General features: G+C 53.6%; 1 protein-coding gene across 1 annotated transcript in view; it reads right to left on the bottom strand.

The window, feature by feature from the left end:
* Positions 1–16,941, bottom strand: part of LOC149365003 (uncharacterized) — a 64,059-nt gene extending 47,118 nt beyond the window's left edge. Inside the window, exon 1 of the mRNA XM_089570231.1 lies at positions 16,466–16,941. Within this exon, the coding sequence (XP_089426357.1) occupies positions 16,466–16,580 (115 nt within the window). The 5' untranslated portion in view covers positions 16,581–16,941. The remainder of the gene's footprint in view (positions 1–16,465) is intronic.
* Between the last annotated feature and the right edge of the window lie 844 nt (positions 16,942–17,785).

The following is a 17,785-nucleotide window of genomic DNA, read 5'->3' as shown; positions in this document are numbered from 1 at the left end:
GGGTGTGACGAACAGATGAGTGTCAATAATGAAAAAAAAAAATTAATTACTTTACAACATTATTCTTTGTTCTATAGCTCGCCTGAGTTAAAAAATTTGCAGTTAAAATGGGCATCTCCCATCTCATATATTTTTTTAGCAAGAAAACGTTTTGTTTAATCGCCCAGCTGAGGCAAACTTTATTGACAGGTTCTGGGGCCGGTAACTCCGCACAAGGTTGTTTGATGCACTTATTCCTGACTGACAAAACGCGCGTTGAATTTAGTCTTGTATAAAGTGGACTCGATAGAGCCCGATTTACTCCTTTCAGAGCTGTGCTAACGCTTCTTGCACATATATTTATATCCTCATTGTTTTTCTAGAGAAAGGCTAGCTGGATCGATCTACGGATTCCAACATATGCCTATATAACATTTATACAAAGAGAGGTTATTGCACGAAGGGGAACCTGCGGTTACATTCCTCGAGGGAACGTTACTTCTAGGAGTCGGGAATTTCAATTAAGCTGTCACCACAGTTCTTAGTCCCGACTCCCCTTTTATAAGAAAAGAAATAAAACTTGAACTTGAGTGAACAAACGGTCATGTCGCTCGCGCACAATATGAGTTCCTTCATATTATTTTGTATACCCGAAAGATAAAAATAAAGAGTTCTACTTTAATGACACGAGGTAACAAGTTCTCGCTGGTTACGCTCGTTAAGCAGTCTGTGCACACATAACTTGCTCCTTAACACAGCCTCATACACAGGCATTGCAGCTGGATAAAGTTCTACGCTAAATTTAGCTGGTAGCACCTGAGCCCCTGTGCTTTCCTCGGCAGCCAACTCATTGAGAGGTCCACATCTGGGCACAACACAGCCCAGAAACTTCGCACCGGCTCTCTGGTGCTCGGGTAAAGTTCACGGAAACACTCTTTGGGCGCGAGACGGAGCCACTTTCTGACGTGCGAGGACACGGCGTCACGAAGCCAGTGCAGCGTGCGTAGCAGGAGGCAGGCGCGCCTTGCTCATCAGGCAGGGAGCATTAAAGCCGCTGATGAGCGAGGCGCGGACGAAGCAGACGAACGAAGGAGATGCTGCCTTGTTCCTGCCGGTGCTGACCGCGGAGAAATTCACGCGGGGTGCTACTATCTTACGAGTTGGCCCGGGGGGGGGGGGGGGGGGGGGGGGGGGGGGGGGGGGGGGGGGGGGGGGTGCTGTGAGCAAAGCGAAGGCGCGGAATTCGCGTCGAGGATTTGCGAGCAGTCCTCCCCTCCCCTCCTGCCTCCTGGACTCCTTCTTACACAATCCAAAGGATATGCTCGCACAGAACAACGCCTGTTTGCAGCGTGTGCGCCACGCAAACGCGCGAATGCGCTGCGTATTGCGTCTCGCCGAGCGAGTCGGGTGTAATTGCTTTCCAAGGGCGGCGAGCTCTGGGAATGCGACTCTCTCACAAGACAGGCATATTAATGTGTCGTTTGCGCATGCATTTGTGGCTTGGAATTGTTTTGGCTTAGCCTAAGCAGAAGCGTGTGTGCGCAAAGAACGGCCTAGAAATCTAGTTTACACTTGTAAATGCGCCAGAATGTCTGTCTTTCCTCGATTGAATGTGCGCTAAGGCGACAACATGGAAGTCACCAACATTGTTACGGACTTATACCATTTTGTAAACATACAGACCTTTTGAAACCTGTGTGTATGTGCATTGAAACCAGTGGGCTTGTTGCCTTTCAGAACTCAGCCGTCGTAAGTGTAGATAGCTTCTTGAAAGTGCCCTTGTTCAACCTCAGCTCGATCGTTGGTTCCTCTGAACCTGCCCGGTAGATTAACAAACAAGGTATTTCTCCTGTGTGGCCCAGTGTTTTGTAATTTTTTTATCATGTGTTAACCATGACTCAACAATTATATTTGACAACGTACCAGTTCAGCGAATTCTTAGATGCGGTGATGACTGCTTAGTGATAAAAAGCTAACCATACATTGATGTTTTTCCGTGTTCAGATAACGTGAGAAAAGGCTCGTCCTTACCCATGAGCTTCCTAGGAATATCAGCATGCCGTTTTTCGATATTCATATCATGTTTTTAGAAGGACAATCATGCTGGTTCCAGGCAATAAGGAAAGACCATCTTCCTTTTGGCTCAGCACATTCCAAGACTGTGAAAAACGCGATTGCTTCTCTTTGCCTAGAAATTGCGCTACTTGGGTCCTGCATTCCCACGCGGTTGAGGCCAGTTTTAATAATGAGACTGAAATGCTTCAGTTGGACGGCATCTCCTGTTCTCTTACAGTTCGGCGTAGCCGAAACCGTGCTTCAAAGGTCAAGGTCAAAACAAGAGCCAAGCCGAAGATGGGATCGAATCGACCAGCGGGTGGTCCCTTATGTGCATCAAGGGGTGCATATCCTGCAAGAAAGTGGCGAACAGTTAAGATGTGCCCCCTTTATTAATGATTTAGCTTTATAAAAATCTGTGCAAGCGGAAATGACAACCACTGCGACGCGTGACGACTGACTCGTTTCTAACCTTGTGACGCCATCCCAACCAGCCCACCGTGGTAGGTGGCAGTTAAATTAATTAATGGCAGCGAGAAGTTGCTCTGCAACCAAGGTTTCGCAAGCCCCACCGGTGGCTGTGTTTGGAACCGCCACCTTCCGGGGCAGTGGCGCATCGCTTAGCCGCGGCACCACTGCGCCAGGAGTGGTATGAGGACTCCCAGCGATCTATGAATGTGAAGTAGGGAGTGACCGATTCCGCATATACGGGCATTAGCTACAACAGAACCAGCAGCAACAGAAAATGCTAACGCATTCAAACGAACCATCGAAGATCGCCTTAGTGTTTTTTCGGTTTTTTTTTTCTCTGCGACACGACAGCTGAGCGGCTTACGGTCGCGCTTCGCGCATAAGAAGCCCCAGTGCAGCAATAAGCATGCCAGGCGCTATGTTGCCTATGTGCTGTCCGTAGTCCGTAGGTTGTGAAAGAAAAGATGAGGCTAATTTGTCACAGCACTACCAAGCTCAGTTGCGGTAAATACTGGGCAGGAGTGGGCACGTGACCGCAGCGGGGACCTAGTCGTCTGAGCATCCGCCTCGCAAGCGGGAGGTTGCGGGGTTCGATCCCCAGTGCCACCGGGTGCCCGCCGGTGAAACAATGGGCCCCAGGCCTGGTGCTCGGCTTAATAAAGGTGAAATGCCTGGGAACTGGGGCTTTGGCCCCACCTTGAGCATTAGGAAAATACCTTCTGCCATGGCGCACTTTGGCCACAGATGCCCTTGCGCCATAAAAATCCATCATCATCATCAGGAGTGGGCACGTGATTGTGCGCGAGATGATGGAGGCGCTTCATATTAGAAAGGCGGCACGTGTGTCAATGATGCTTCCTTAGCGCTACATATGAATGAAAGCTCTTTTCTCGACCCGTTCTTGTAACGCGAATTTTTTGAAGTTGTTAAGTTTGGGCTGTTCCTAGAAGCCTTTAATCTCGTTGTCCACTGAATTTTGTTGCTGATGACTTTGTTGATTTATTGGTTTTTACTTCTTACACTTTTGCTACTAGCGTGTGACGCTGCTTTTGAATGATTTGCTTCTTTCGTTCTAGCGAAGCGAAACTTTTATGCGTGGGTCAAAAAAAAAAAAATTAGATCCACACATGTCCTCCGCCAGTGTCTTGTTTTGTTAGTTTAGGGGTGTGCATGTTTCCATATTGCTGGTTGTTCGTTGATTCATTTACGGAGGCTTAACGACCCAAAGCTACTCAGGCTATGAGGGACGTCGTAGTGAAGGCTTCCGAAAATTTCGACCACCTAGGATTCTTTAACATGCACTGACAGCGCACACTACACGAGACTAGAAATTCGCCTCCATCAAAATTCGACCGCCGCGGCCGGGATCGAAGTCAGCAGCCTAGCGTCATAACCACTGACCACCGGTATTTTTGGCCTTGTGGAGATGAGTCCTGTGAAGTTATTTCTGATATATATATATATATATATATATATATATATATATATATATATATATATATATATATATATATATATATATATATATATATATATAATGTAGGATGGGGTTGTGGCTGAGCAGAACCTAGGTCGCTTTGCAACGTTCAGCAAAGGTGCAGGCCAAGCGTTCGGGCTGCGAGCGAGCGTCACACCTCAGGATCGTCGTCGTCTTTCACTACTACAGTTCACCACAGTGAGCGAGCACGGCTGCTACACTACAATTACCCCCCGGCGAAAAAGGAGGCATCCTGCCGACTTAGGGCGCACAGATGGTAGGCGGATCGTAGTACGGCTTGAGACGGTCAACGTGCACTGTTTCACGGCCACGACGGCGCGCATCTTGCGGCGGCGAAAGCGGTTCAATGATGTAGTTGACTGGAGAGGTCTGGCATACGACACGGTACGGGCCGTGGTACTTTGAAATGAGTTTTGTGGAGAGACCGGGACTGGTGGAGGGAACCCAAAGCCACACGAGCGAGTCTGGGGTATAGGACGGAAGCGGACTGGTAGGGGCGCGAAGGTGCTTCTGGCGATTCTGATCTTGCGTTGTAAAAGAGCGGGCAAGCTGGCGGCATTCTTCAGCATAGGTCGCTGCTTGAGAAAGGGTAAGAGACTCGGAGATATCAGGGCGATACGGAAGCACGGTATCCATGGTACAGGAAGGCTCGCGGCCGTAAAGAAGAAAGAACGGAGAGAAGCCAGTTGTGCTCTGTGTGGCAGTGTTGTACGCATATGTTACAAATGGGAGAATGCGGTCCCAGTTTGAGTGGTCCGAGGCAACATACTTGGCGATCATGTCGGTCAATGTGCGATTGAAACGTTCAGTAACGCCGTTCGTTTGAGGGTGGTAGGCCGTAGTAGAGCGGTGAACAATGCGGCATTGGCGAAGTAGGGCTTCGACGGTGTCTGAGAGGAAGACACGGCCGCGGTCACTCAGAAGCTCCTTAGGAGAACCATGGCGTAGAACGAGATGATGCAGGATGAAAGACGCAACGTCGGGCGCAGACGCGGATGGCAAAGATGACGTTTCGACGTAGCGGGTAAGGTGATCGACTGCCACTATGACCCAGCGGTGTCCAGCCGGAGTTATGGGAAGGGGCCCGTAGAGATCGATGCCAACGCGGTCGAATGGGCGCATGGGGCAAGGCAAGGGCTGCATCGGAGCAATGGAACGGCGAGAAGGGGCTTTGTGGCGTTGGCATTCCGGGCAGGAGCGAACGTATTGTCGAATGAAACGGTACATTCCCCGCCAGTAGAAGCGGAGTCGAAGGCGCGTGTAGGTCTTCACCACACCGGCGTGAGCGCACTGGGGGTCGGCGTGAAAAGAGGCGCAGATGTCGGAACGCAGGTGGCGAGGAATGACAAGGAGCCATTTGCGACCGTCGGGAAGGTAGTTGCGGCGGTAAAGGAGGCCATCCCGTATTGCGAAGTGGCGGGCTTGACGACGGAGAGTGCGGGTCGCAGGTCGCTGAGATGGTGTAGACAGGAGAGCGAGGAGGGAAGCGATCCAGGGGTCCCGTTGTTGTTCAAACGGCATGTCGGCAATATCAAGGGAGGACGCATCAGCGGTGGCGAAAGATGTGGAGTCTAAGTCACAAGGTAGCGGGGACCGCGATAGTGCGTCGGCATCAGAATGCTTACGGCCAGATCGATAGATGACTTCAATGTCGTATTCTTGTAAGCGCAACGCCCAACGAGCAAGACGGCCTGAAGGGTCTTTGAGGGACGACAGCCAGCAGAGGGCATGGTGGTCGGTAACGACAGAGAACGGGCGACCATATAGGTAAGGGCGGAACTTCCCAATAGCCCAAATTATTGCCAAGCACTCCTTCTCTGTCACGGAATAATTGCGCTCGGCCTTTGTCAAAGTGCGGCTGGCATACGCAACAACATGTTCGGCGCAGCCGGGCTTGCGCTGAGCCAGCACGGCACCGAGGCCCACGCCGCTGGCGTCAGTGTGAATTTCAGTGTGCAGGCTGGGGTCGAAATGGCGGAGGATCGGCGGGGACACAAGCAGGCGCCGAAGCGTTGTGAACGCCGCGTCACAGTCTGGTGTCCAAGACGAGAGGCTGGTGTCGCCGGCAAGCAGATCAGTCAGGGGTGACAGGATGGAAGCGAAATTGCGTACGAAGCGGCGAAAATAAGAGCACAGCCCGATGAAGCTACGCAGCTCTTTCAGGGAGGTGGGTCGGGGAAACTCGGCGACTGCGCGCAGTTTTGCAGGATCGGGAAGGACGCCTTCTTTGGAGACGACGTGGCCCAAGATGGTAAGCCGCCGGGCTGCGAAGCAGCACTTCTTTAAATTCAGTTGCAAGCCGGCGTCGGTCAAACATTGCAGGACACGCTCGAGGCGGGCCAGGTGGGACGAAAAGTCTCGAGAAAAGACGACGATATCGTCCAGATAGCACAGACACGTGTGCCACTTGAGTCCGCTGAGAACTGTGTCCATCATGCGCTCGAATGTGGCCGGCGCATTGCACAAGCCGAACGGCATGACGTTGAATTCGTAGAGGCCGTCAGGCGTAACAAAGGCCGTCTTTGGCCGATCAGCAGCAGCCATGGGCACCTGCCAATAGCCGGAGCGGAGGTCCAATGAGGAAAAGAATTCTGCGCCTTGCAGGCAGTCGAGGGCATCGTCAATACGGGGAAGTGGATACACATCCTTGCGCGTAATCTTGTTGAGGCGACGGTAATCAACGCAAAAGCGGATGGATCCGTCCTTCTTCCGCACGAGAACAACGGGAGAGGCCCAGGGGCTGTGAGAAGGCTGGATTACGCCGCGCTGAAGCATGTCGTCCACTTCCTTGGTAATGACGGTGCGTTCAGGGGCCGACACGCGATAAGGACGCTGGCGCAAAGGGGCATGCGTTCCGGTGTCAATGCTGTGTGTGACGACGGATGTGCGGCCAAGAGAGCTGTGCGGGAAGTCGAAGGACGTACGGAAACGTTGAAGTAATGCGACGAGCTGATCACGTTGGTGCGGCGAAAGGCTGGCATCGATAGATCGGGAAAAAACAGAAACGGTGTCTACGTTTGGCGTAGCAGGAGGCGAACCAATGGCATCTATCTGGAGAGGGGCAGGTTCGTCAGAGACGGAGTATGGAAGAGCGTGATCGACTGATTCTACATGGCCCAGGCATTCGCCGCGGAGAAGCGTTGATGGACAAGAAAAAGGGTTCGTGACATAGATTGCGCTGTGGCCATCGCAGACAGTCAGAAGAGCGAACGGAAGGAGGAAACAGTGGCGACGGGCAGCGGCATCGGTCGGAGTAAAGAGAACAGTTGAATCAGGATCGCAGGCGCAAGTGAGGGGAACCAGGGCAGCAGAGAAGGCAGGGATGTCAGTATCTGCAGCGACCAGCATTTTACCGAGGCGGAGAGAGGTGTCGGACGGCAGAGTAGCGCAGAGCGGAGACAGTTCAATGCTGGCACGGGCACAGTCGATGATCGCATGATGAAGGGTTAGAAAGTCGCAGCCCAGAATGACGTCATGAGAACAGGAGGACAGCACGAAAAACTCGGCGATATACACAACATCCCGGATAACAAGGCGAGCTGTACATAATGCTAGAGGTTGAATGCGGTGCGAGCTTGCAGTGCGGAGGCAAAAGTTCGAAACAGGCGTCGTCACTTTACGGAGTCTACGGCAAAGGGCTGCGCTAATAACGGATACAGCAGCGCCCGTGTCTACAAGGGCGAGAACGGCGACGCCATCAACATATACTTCGATAACATTCGCAGGTGAAGACGGAGGACTTGGGCAGTTCGATGGAATCGCAGTTCTTGCCTCCGGAACTGCGGCTGTTAGTTTTCCTCCGGACGAGAGGGTGATCGCCGGCGCATGGGAGAGATAGATCGGCGACGGGGAGAAGGCGACCGGCGTGAAGAATATGAAGAGCGGTCAAGGTGGAAGGAGTCCGCAGGGGTGCCGGAGGGAACTGGTTGCGAGGGAGGCGCAGGGTCGTAGTGGAATGGGCTTGCCTCGTCCCGGAAACTCGGCGGGTGTTGGCGACAAAGCCGGGCGACGTGGCCCGGCAAGCCACAGGAGTAACATATGGGGCGGTTGTCGTAGGTACGCCATGGGTTCATGACGGCACGGCGAGGCGGCAGGCGACGACGGACAGGTGCCGGCGGAGGTGGTAGCGGTGCGACAGATGGGTGGTTAACGTAGACTGCGGGGCGTCGGGGTCTGGCGGCAACCTCAGCGTAGGTGAGGGGGGCAGCCACAGGCGGAGGCCGAGGGCTAGAGGGCAAAGCTTCGGCGACCTGCTCTTGGATGGTGCGTCGAAGGGTGGGATCTATGGGTGACGCAGGGTCGCCAGACACAGGCAGTAGGGACAGTTGGCGGGCCACTTCTTCCCGTATGAAGGCCTTGATCTGGGGAAGCAGGGAGGCCGAGTCAGAGACCAGACTGCAGACCGCCGGCGCAGGAAGGGACTCGTCGAGGACTCCGGAACGGCGAGTAGAATTCCTCTGCTTCCTGAGGACGTCATAGCTCTGACAAAGCTGAATGACATCCACCACCGTTTGCGGATTCCTGGCGAGCAACATTTGGAACGCGTCGTCGGAGATGCCCTTCAGGATGTTGCTAATTTTCTCGGCCTCCGGCATGGATGGATTGATGCGCTTGCACAGGTCTAGAACATCTTCTATGTAACTGGTGAAGGTTTCAGTGGCGTGCTGAGCGCGAGCGCGGAGGCGTTGTTCGGCGCGCAGTTTGCGCACAGCTGGGCGGCCGAATACCTCCGAGAAGCTGGTCTTAAAGGACGACCAGGTAGGCAAGTCGGCCTCGTGGTTGCGGAACCACAAGTTGGCAACGTCGCTGAGATAGAATAGTACGTTACCAAGCTTGGTGGCATCGTCCCACTTGTTGTGGGCGCTGACGCGCTCGTAAGTCGCCAACCAGTCGTCAACATCGTGGTCGTCGGCACCGCTGAAGACGCTGGGATCTCGCTGCCGGAGCCCGCCAGAACACAGGATGGTAGGCGACGGGATGGAGGCTGTCTGGCTGGTGACTTCAGGCATAACTGGCGGCGAAGGTAAGGTGCGGCTACGGAGCTCCAGGATGAGGACGAGAGGGGGAACTTACAGCAGCCTCCCAGCACCCAGCACCTCCACCCAGCACCTCCACCAAATGTAGGATGGGGTTGTGGCTGAGCAGAACCTAGGTCGCTTTGCAACGTTCAGCAAAGGTGCAGGCCAAGCGTTCGGGCTGCGAGCGAGCGTCACACCTCAGGATCGTCGTCGTCTTTCACTACTACAGTTCACCACAGTGAGCGAGCACGGCTGCTACACTACAATATATATATATATATATATATATATATATATATATATATATATATATATATATATATATATATAGCAGCTGGTCGTGTTCGCCTCTCTGTCGTCTTTGGTATATTGTCGTCGTAGTGCTCTTTCAATCGATAACAAGCACCTACTCGCCCATCAGTCTGCCATTCTGAAGAATGGCCGTTCAGTTGTCCTGTTTTCACTGAAATAGGCTTCAGTGGAGCAAGTCATGAATAGGAGTGAACTTTCTGTTTGGTTTGTTGTGGAGAAGTTACTTCTAAAACAGCCTTTGGCATGATCGTCTCTCTTTTTACCTGTCTTTTTTTCTCATGTATTCTATCCTTCTTGAAGTGGGCGTACAATCTTCCTTTTTAATTATGATACATACATCTGATGTAAGAAATATCATGCATGCAAGCATCTATGTACGCAGGCGCGATTCGTATGTCCTCACTGACCGAGTCAGATAGTGTTGCTTTGCTTTCTATTAATGTGGCCATTATTATCATTGTCCCCATCATCATCTTCTCTGAACTATCTACACCTGAACTAACCACTTGCAAAGTATACAAGGGCTCACTAATGTGAAATTTACGGCGTGTGACGCTTCCTTACCAACCCACAAAAAACCCGTTTGTCAAAGCGAATGAAATGTGCTTTCGATAAACTCTGCGCCAACAATAACAACCGCAGATGTCGCACAAGCCTGAAGACCAGATACGTGTTTCTGTTCTGCCGTCGAAGCATGGCAAGCTGACAAGAGTTCAAGCCGCTCTTCCGGTACCAAGGAGGAGAACGTTGAATGGGAAGTGAGTGAGGGATGCGCGAAAGCTTCCTTGTTAGTCGATAAAGCGGACTCGCGGAAGAGTGGACTGGAGAGCGTTTCTAACGCTGCGACGGGTCATGGAGAGGGGTTCCTGGAAGGTCGGACGGAGCGGATCAACTGGCGCCTTCCGTGAACACCCACTTTGGTTCTGTTCTATTTTTCTCTCAAACGGAAGCTTGTGATTTAATACAAAAAAAAAAAATAAGATAGAAGATCGAAGATCGGACAGGATTTTCTTGCCGTCATTTTCTCTCTCTCTCAGAATTTGCGATCTCTGCTCAGAAGGCAGCAGCCCGTGAACATCGCGGTGAGTGTCAGGCGCCCTTTGTTGTGATTGCTTCCCCGTCGCTATCCGTGAAACATGCAAGTAATTGATTGCAAGAAGCCGAGAAGAACAAAATCGAGTGCGGGGATCGCATCTTGGGCGCATCCTTCCTTCGTGGCATTATGTTTCCTCTTCGCGATTGGCCAGCCCTGCGACGGCCACAACAGCCGACTAACGATAACGCTCACTGGCTGTCAACCCTGAGGTCAGAGACGGCAGCTGTCAGTCACAAAGGACAAAGGAGCAGATTAGAAAAGATGGCTCCAAGCTCTATATTGTAGCGTGCAACGCCAAAAAGAACACCCGCGCAGAGACGAAAAACCTGCGGCGGTCCCCTAGTGGTTCGAGCGCGCGCGAGAGAGCCAACTAACTTCTTCCTCTTCTAGCGCATGCGCTACTTCTGTCTCTTCTTCGAATGCATGTATCACTGCCCCCCTCTTCTGCAGCATCGACACGATGCGGCTGGGAGTGAAAAGTCAGCGAAAGGGTAGAACACAGCTGCAGTGGACCGCAGTTCAGTCAGGTAGCCGGTCGTGGTAAGGCTTCATGCGAACAACGTGTACGACTTCAGTTCGGTGCGACCGGCGCGATGAACAAGCTGTCGGGGCGGGAGCAACTGCATAAGTCACATCACTGATGCGGCGCACTACTTCGTAAGGGCCGAAGTATCGGCGAAGCAGCTTTTCAGAGAGCCCGCGGCGACGAACAGGTATCCAAATCCACACAAGGTCGCCGGGAGCATAACTGACGAAACGGCGTCCACAGTTGTACTTAGTGGCGTCAGCCTCCTGTTGACGGTGGATGCGCAGGCGGGCCAGTTGACGCGCTTCCTCAGCACGCTGAACGAAGGTATCTACGTCGATGTCAGCGTCAGAGTCGCAGTAAGGGTCGACGGGCAACATAGCATCCAACGGAGGGGTCACCTGGCGACCGAAGACAAGCTGAAAGGGGGTCAGTCGGGTTGTTTCCTGCAGGGCGGTGTTGTACGCAAACGTTACGTACGGCAGAATGGCGTCCCAAGTTCGATGCTCGACGTCAACGTACATTGATAGCATGTCGGCTAGTGTGCGGTTGAGTCGCTCTACCAACCCGTTTGTCTGCGGGTGATACGCCGTAGCACGTCGGTGGCTCGTGTGCGTCAGAGTCATCACGGACTGGGTTAAGCGGGCCGTGAAAGCAGTTCCCCGGTCAGTAATAACAACGGCGGGTGCTCCATGACGCAAGACAATGTTGTGGACGAAGAACTGCGCCACTTCAGCAGCAGTGCCCTTGGCAAGAGACGTGGTCTCAGCGTACCGTGTGAGGTAGTCAGTCGCAACGACTATCCAACGCTTTCCAGACGAAGACTTCGGAAATGGGCCAAGGAGGTCCATGCCCACTTGATGGAAAGGGGTCTTCGGTGGATCGACGGGGTGAAGAAATCCGGCCGGTTTCAATGGAGGAGTCTTCCGACGTTGGCATTCACGGCATGTTTTGACGTAGGCCCGCACCGATGGGAGTAACCTGGGCCAATAATACTTTTGTCTAATCCGCGCGAGTGTACGGCTGACTCCAAAGTGGCCGGCAGATGGTGCATCATGACAGGCACTCAAGATCTCAGACCGCAGCTGTGATGGTACGACGAGTAGGAACACTTCTTCGCTGTTGGCAAAGTTGCGTTTGTAGAGAACACCAGACCGTAAAGTGAAGGTGTGAAGCCCTCGAAGAAAAACACGCGGAATGGGAGCTTCACTGCCTTTGAGGTAATCGATGAGCGGCGCCAACTCCGTGTCCGCCCTCTGAAGCTGCGCCATTTGGGTGGTACTAACAGAGCCCAGGAAAGGAAAATCATCGGTGGTTTCTTCGGTATTGATTGGGATAGGCGCGCGCGACAGACAATCCGCATCCTGATGCTTGCGGCCAGACTTGTAAACTACTGTTAAGTCGTATTCTTGCAAGCGTAAGCTCCATCTAGCCAAGCGTCCTGAGGGATCTTTGAGGCTCGCCAGCCAGCATAAGGAGTGGTGGTCGCTTACCACACGGAAGGGTCGTCCGTAGAGGTACGGTCGGAACTTGCAGATGGCCCATATCACTGCAAGACATTCTTTCTCCGTCGTTGAATAATTGGTCTCGGAGCGCGTAAGTGTCCGACTAGCATAACTGATGACCCGTTCTGCACCGTCTTGCCACTGAATCAGTACTGCACCAAGGCCAACATTGCTGGCGTCAGTGTGGATGTCCGTGGCAGCATGCTCGTCGAAATGGCCGAGTATCGGAGTGCTTTGCAGACGGCTGCGAAGCTCGACAAATGCAGCCTCTTCGTCGGTCCCCCAGAGGAAGGGCGTGTCGTCACGGGTCAGTGCGTTCAGCGGTTCCGCGATTTTCGAGAAATCTTGAATAAAGCGCCTATAATAGGAGCACAGGCCTAAAAACCGGCGAACGGCCTTCTTGTCAGTTGGGCGTGGAAAACCTGAGACGGCAGCAGTCTTGTCAGGGTCCGGGCGACCACCTTGTGCGCTGACAACGTGACCAAGAAAGCGGAGTTCCTCAAAGCCAAAATGGCATTTCTCGGCTTTGATGGTGAGTTGCGCGGATTTGAGCGCTTGTAGCACAATGCGCAACCGCTCCAAGTGTTGGTCAAAGGTGGGCGAAAATATAACGACATCGTCCAGGTACACCAGGCAGGACTGCCATTTCAAGCCGGAGAGGACAGTGTCCATCATGCGTTGGAAAGTATCCGGTGCTGAGCACAGACCAAATGGGAGCACTTTAAACTCATAGAGGCCGTCAGGCGTCACGAAAGCCGTCTTCTCCCGGTCTCTCTCGTCCACTTCGATTTGCCAGTACCCGCTTTTAAGATCCAATGACGAGAAGTATCTGGCGTTCCGCAATCGGTCGAGCGCGTCATCTATCCTGGGCAGCGGGTAAACGTCCTTTTTGGTCACGCTGTTAAGTTTCCTGTAGTCCACGCAGAAACGCAGAGTATTGTCCTTCTTTTTGACAAGAACCACAGGCGATGCCCACGGACTGGTGGACGGCTGAATGACATCGTCTGCAAGCATCTCGGCAACCTGATTCTGAATGGCTTCTCTCTCCACCGGGGAAACACGATATGGGCGCTGGCAGACGGGTCGCGTAGTCTCGTCAGTGATGATACGATGCTTGGCGAGTGGAGTTCGGCCGACCTTCGAGCACGTAGCAAAACAGTCCGCAAATTCTGCGAAGAGGGCCGACAGAAGATCCCTCTGAACCGACGGTAAGGCAGGATTTATTCTGACTGACTGAAGAACGTGATGTGGGCCAGCATACTCCGGAGAGGGTCCTCCCACGGTGCACAAACCTGGAACCTCAGCAACGTCGTGGAGGAAGGCAATAGCCATGCCTTTGGCCAGGTGCTGATATTCGTTGGCAAAGTTAGTCAGGAGGACGTGGGTGCGGCCGTCACGTAGTTGGACGAGACCTCTTGCAACGGCAAGTCCCCGCTTAAGCAGCAGTGGACTATGGCTGTCCGCTAGGCCCTCGTAGTCATGAAAGAGGTCGTTCCGCACGAGCACCAGAACACTGCACCGCGGCGGCACCGTGACGTCGTTCTCGACAATGCGCAGAGCGTTGCTGCAGGGATCGCGGGAGTCAAAGCGCGCCACGGCCTGTTTGGTCGAGAACGTGACACGTGCCTCCTGAAAGTCAATCACAGCGCCGTTCGACTGCAGGAAGTCGATCCCCAGAATCAAGTCTCTGGAACACTCGGGGAGTACGACAAATTCACCAACGTACGTAAAACCACTAATCCCAACTCTAGCCGTGCACTTGCCCACAGGGGAAATTAGGTGGCCACCAGCGGTGCGAATGGGGGTCCCCGTCCACGGTGTCAGAACCTTCTTAAGTTCTCCAGCGAAGGCACGGCTCATAACAGAGTAATCAGCACCGGTATCGAGCAGCGCGGTAATGTCAGTGCCATCAATTGTCACACGCAAATCGGATGCAGCGTATCTGATACTGTCGCTGCCTCTCTCTGTCCGGGTATCGTCGGCTCGAGGGTTCCGCGATGGAGGATCTTGACACGTCCCGACGTCAGCGGCCTTGCCTCCAGAGGTCGCTGGTGTTAGTTTTCCCGACGCGGACTCGGCGAGCGACGGCCAGCAGAGCTACTCTGGCGGCCAGGGCTGGAAGAGCGATAACGGAGAGGCGAAGGGGAACGGGACTCGCGCCTTCCAGAGTAGGCAGGGTTCTGGCGTGCCCAGAGATGCTGTGCAATCTCATGCGGTCGTTCGCCGTTCTGAGGGCAGGGTGCGTCGGGATGGAAACCGCGAAGGCCCACTTGGCGGTACGGACAGGCGCGGTAGAGGTGACCAGGCTCCCCACAGTGGTAGCAGAGAGGCCTGCGGTCCGGTGTACGCCACAAATCCGACTTGCGAGGGCGTGGCCCAGCTGTAGCAGATGCGGTTGCAGAATACGTGGCGATGTTACTCACGGAGGTCGACGGGGTCACACCGTAGCCAGGCACGCTTGCGTGACATGTGCCGATGTTGCTCACGCCAGGCGTTGGGGTAATGGGACCGTAGCCTGTCGTGCGACGTACAACAGATGCGTACGTGGGTCGGTCATCGAATCGGGATGGCGCTTCGGGGACAGGAGGTGCCTGCGCAGCCTGTCGCACCTCGTCCCTGACAACTTCGGACAGCGCTGCCAGCGGCGCAGGTGCAACCTGAGGCAGATGGATCCGTTGCAGTTCCTCCCGGACAACGGAGCGAATTAGTTCACGCAAGGTGTCTGCACTGCCGCCGAGACACGACGAAAAGCCTTCGGGCACCATGCAGTTGATGTCGCGGTTGTACTGGCGGGCCCGTTGTTGCAGCGTCGTCTCCATCGTGGTCGCCTCGGTTAGAAATTCCGCCACCGTGCGGGGTGGGCTGCGCACGAGGCCCGCGAACAGCTCCTGCTTAACCCCACGCATGAGATGGCGCAGCTTCTTCTCCTCTGTCATGTTGGGGTCGGCGCGCTTGAAAAGACGGGTCATGTCTTCGGTGTACATGCGCACGCTTTCGTTCGTGCGCTGATTTCGGGAGTGCAGCGCAGTTTCGGCCTTCTCCCGGCGGTCAGCGTTGGGGAACGTAGCCAGGAGACTCCGGCAAAACGTCTCCCAGGTGGGAAGTGTAGCCTCGTGGTTTTCAAACCACGTCCGAGCAGACTCTTCCAGGGCAAAGTAGACGTTATTCAGCTTGCGCTCGTCGCACCAGCCGTTGTAGCGTGCGACCCGCTCGAACGTCTCCAGCCAGTCCTCAGCGTCTTCGAACACGTCACCGTGAAAAGATGGCGGTGTTCGCGGTGGGTGGCAAAGGATCGGCGCCAGGGGCCTGGTGTCAGCGGCCATGGCAGTTGGACTCGACGGTAGAGGCTGGATCGGCGGCTGGGTCCTGGTGTCAGTGGCCATGTCAGTTGGACTCGGCGGTCGAGGCTGCGTCGTCCTTGTTGGCGGGGGAAGGGGCCCAAATTCAGGCGATTCTCCGCGGAGACGGCGGCTGGGTCGCTGGTGAACCGGTGTGAGGTCCGTAGTGACGCTGTACGGAGTTTGCAGGTCGGGAAGCGTACCCCGCACCTCCACCAAACTGTAGCGTGCAACGCCAAAAAGAACACCCGCGCAGAGACGAAAAACCTGCGGCGGTCCCCTAGTGGTTCGAGCGCGCGCGAGAGAGCCAACTAACTTCTTCCTCTTCTAGCGCATGCGCTACTTCTGTCTCTTCTTCGAATGCATGTATCAATATTATCATTTTTGAGTAGTAGCAAATCGCGGATTATCATGCAATTTATCATAAAAACATCATGAGAACTTCTTTTGCAAATTTTATAGCAAACCTCAAATTCGGGACTATCCTCGTCTTGTTTTGTAAGCTTTCTCACTGCTGTAACTTAGCAAAATTAAACGAGCACCACCATATACTCGAATAGTTTGCATACATTTTCGTTCCAGTAGACCAATTTATGCTAACGCTGCGTTAGAATGCGGAGAGCAAATCCAGTTTTCATAAAGACTGGTTAATTTCAACATAGCTTACCTTTCTGGGAGCCCGACGACACAAGCGAGTAAAGGAGCAAGATCTGTAACACCACATTCACCGAAGCTGCCCCGCTGCCGGTACGAAGCACAGTCTTCATCGCTGTCGTCTGCATCCTGGTAGCAGACGACGCCCAGTGAACGGCATGTAAACGACCTGGTGTCGTAGTGAGTTGCTCCCCAAGCACGTCAAGGCGAGAAAAGTATAAACAGGAAATGGCCGTGTACTCCTCTTCCACCGGAAGCGACAGGCGATTTCACGCAAATGACTTCAGCTGGACCTTCGCCAGCGGCAGACGATTTGCGCGGAGTCGGCGGGTGCAATTAGCCAGATGAGCGCGTCGAGTCGACAGCGGCGAGCCAATAAACGAGGTCGATTCGAAGCGCGTGGCCACGCGGCGTGGTCGATCACTCGGTCGCTGTCAGGGCCCGTCGCGACCGTCGGCCAGGCGCCATCTGCGATCGACGAGCCGCGCGGAGCCCAATTTGAACTCCGGCCGTGCTCCCGCCGCGGACACCGAGGGAGCGTCGGCGACGAGCCCAGCGACACCAAACATGCGCGGCGCGAAACAGTCGCGGGTGAGACTGCGCTCCGTTTCCCTCTCTCTCTCTCTCTCTCTCTCTTTTCACCTTTCTCCTCCAATGCTCCCAACGTTGTGCACCCTCGCCCCCTGAGCCCGGTTCTCCTGACGATCGGAGAGAGTTGGCTCTTCCGAAGAGGGGCTGTTATATATTGATTGAATGGCTGTCACTTCGATATCTCGCGGCGGCCGTGAAAATCTCTGCTCTTGCTTTTTTTTCCCTCTACCCCGCGAGTACCCAGCCCCGTGCAAGCACTGGCGCCGACTGCTTCAAAATACTGAAATATGAGAAGAAAACCAAGATGCGTTGCTTGTATTTTAGTGGATCTGGCAGTGCAACTCGATGGCAGGAGTCTCGAACAGGAAAAAAAAAAAAAAGCACCTGTGACGGAATCCAGCATGTCTGTGCATTGTTAGTGGGAAGAACAGCAAGACTTCCGGTAGAATATCTTCGTCAGTCCTGAGAAAAAGTTCGGTTTGTGACCGTTAACCCCTATATCTCTAGACGTCAGGAAATAAAAATAAAATATTTTTGATATAAAATGTTTTTCGCACCTAGTAAAATACTATGACTGCACATATGTGGTAGAAATAAAGCAAACTCAAACTTATTTCACTCCAGAATTCAGAATCGGTCTTTTGATATACAATTTTCTCATCACTGACTTTTGAGTCGCCCTACAATGTAGCACACTTGGCAAATGCTCTACCTATTGCGTGTGGCAAAGCTGGAAACATTT

The sequence above is a fragment of the Amblyomma mixtum genome, chromosome 2, assembly GCF_055824585.1.
Source record: "Amblyomma mixtum isolate Tamu chromosome 2, ASM5582458v1, whole genome shotgun sequence".
Lineage (NCBI taxonomy): Eukaryota > Metazoa > Arthropoda > Arachnida > Ixodida > Ixodidae > Amblyomma > Amblyomma mixtum.
This window is presented reverse-complemented; position numbering and strand designations above follow the sequence as displayed.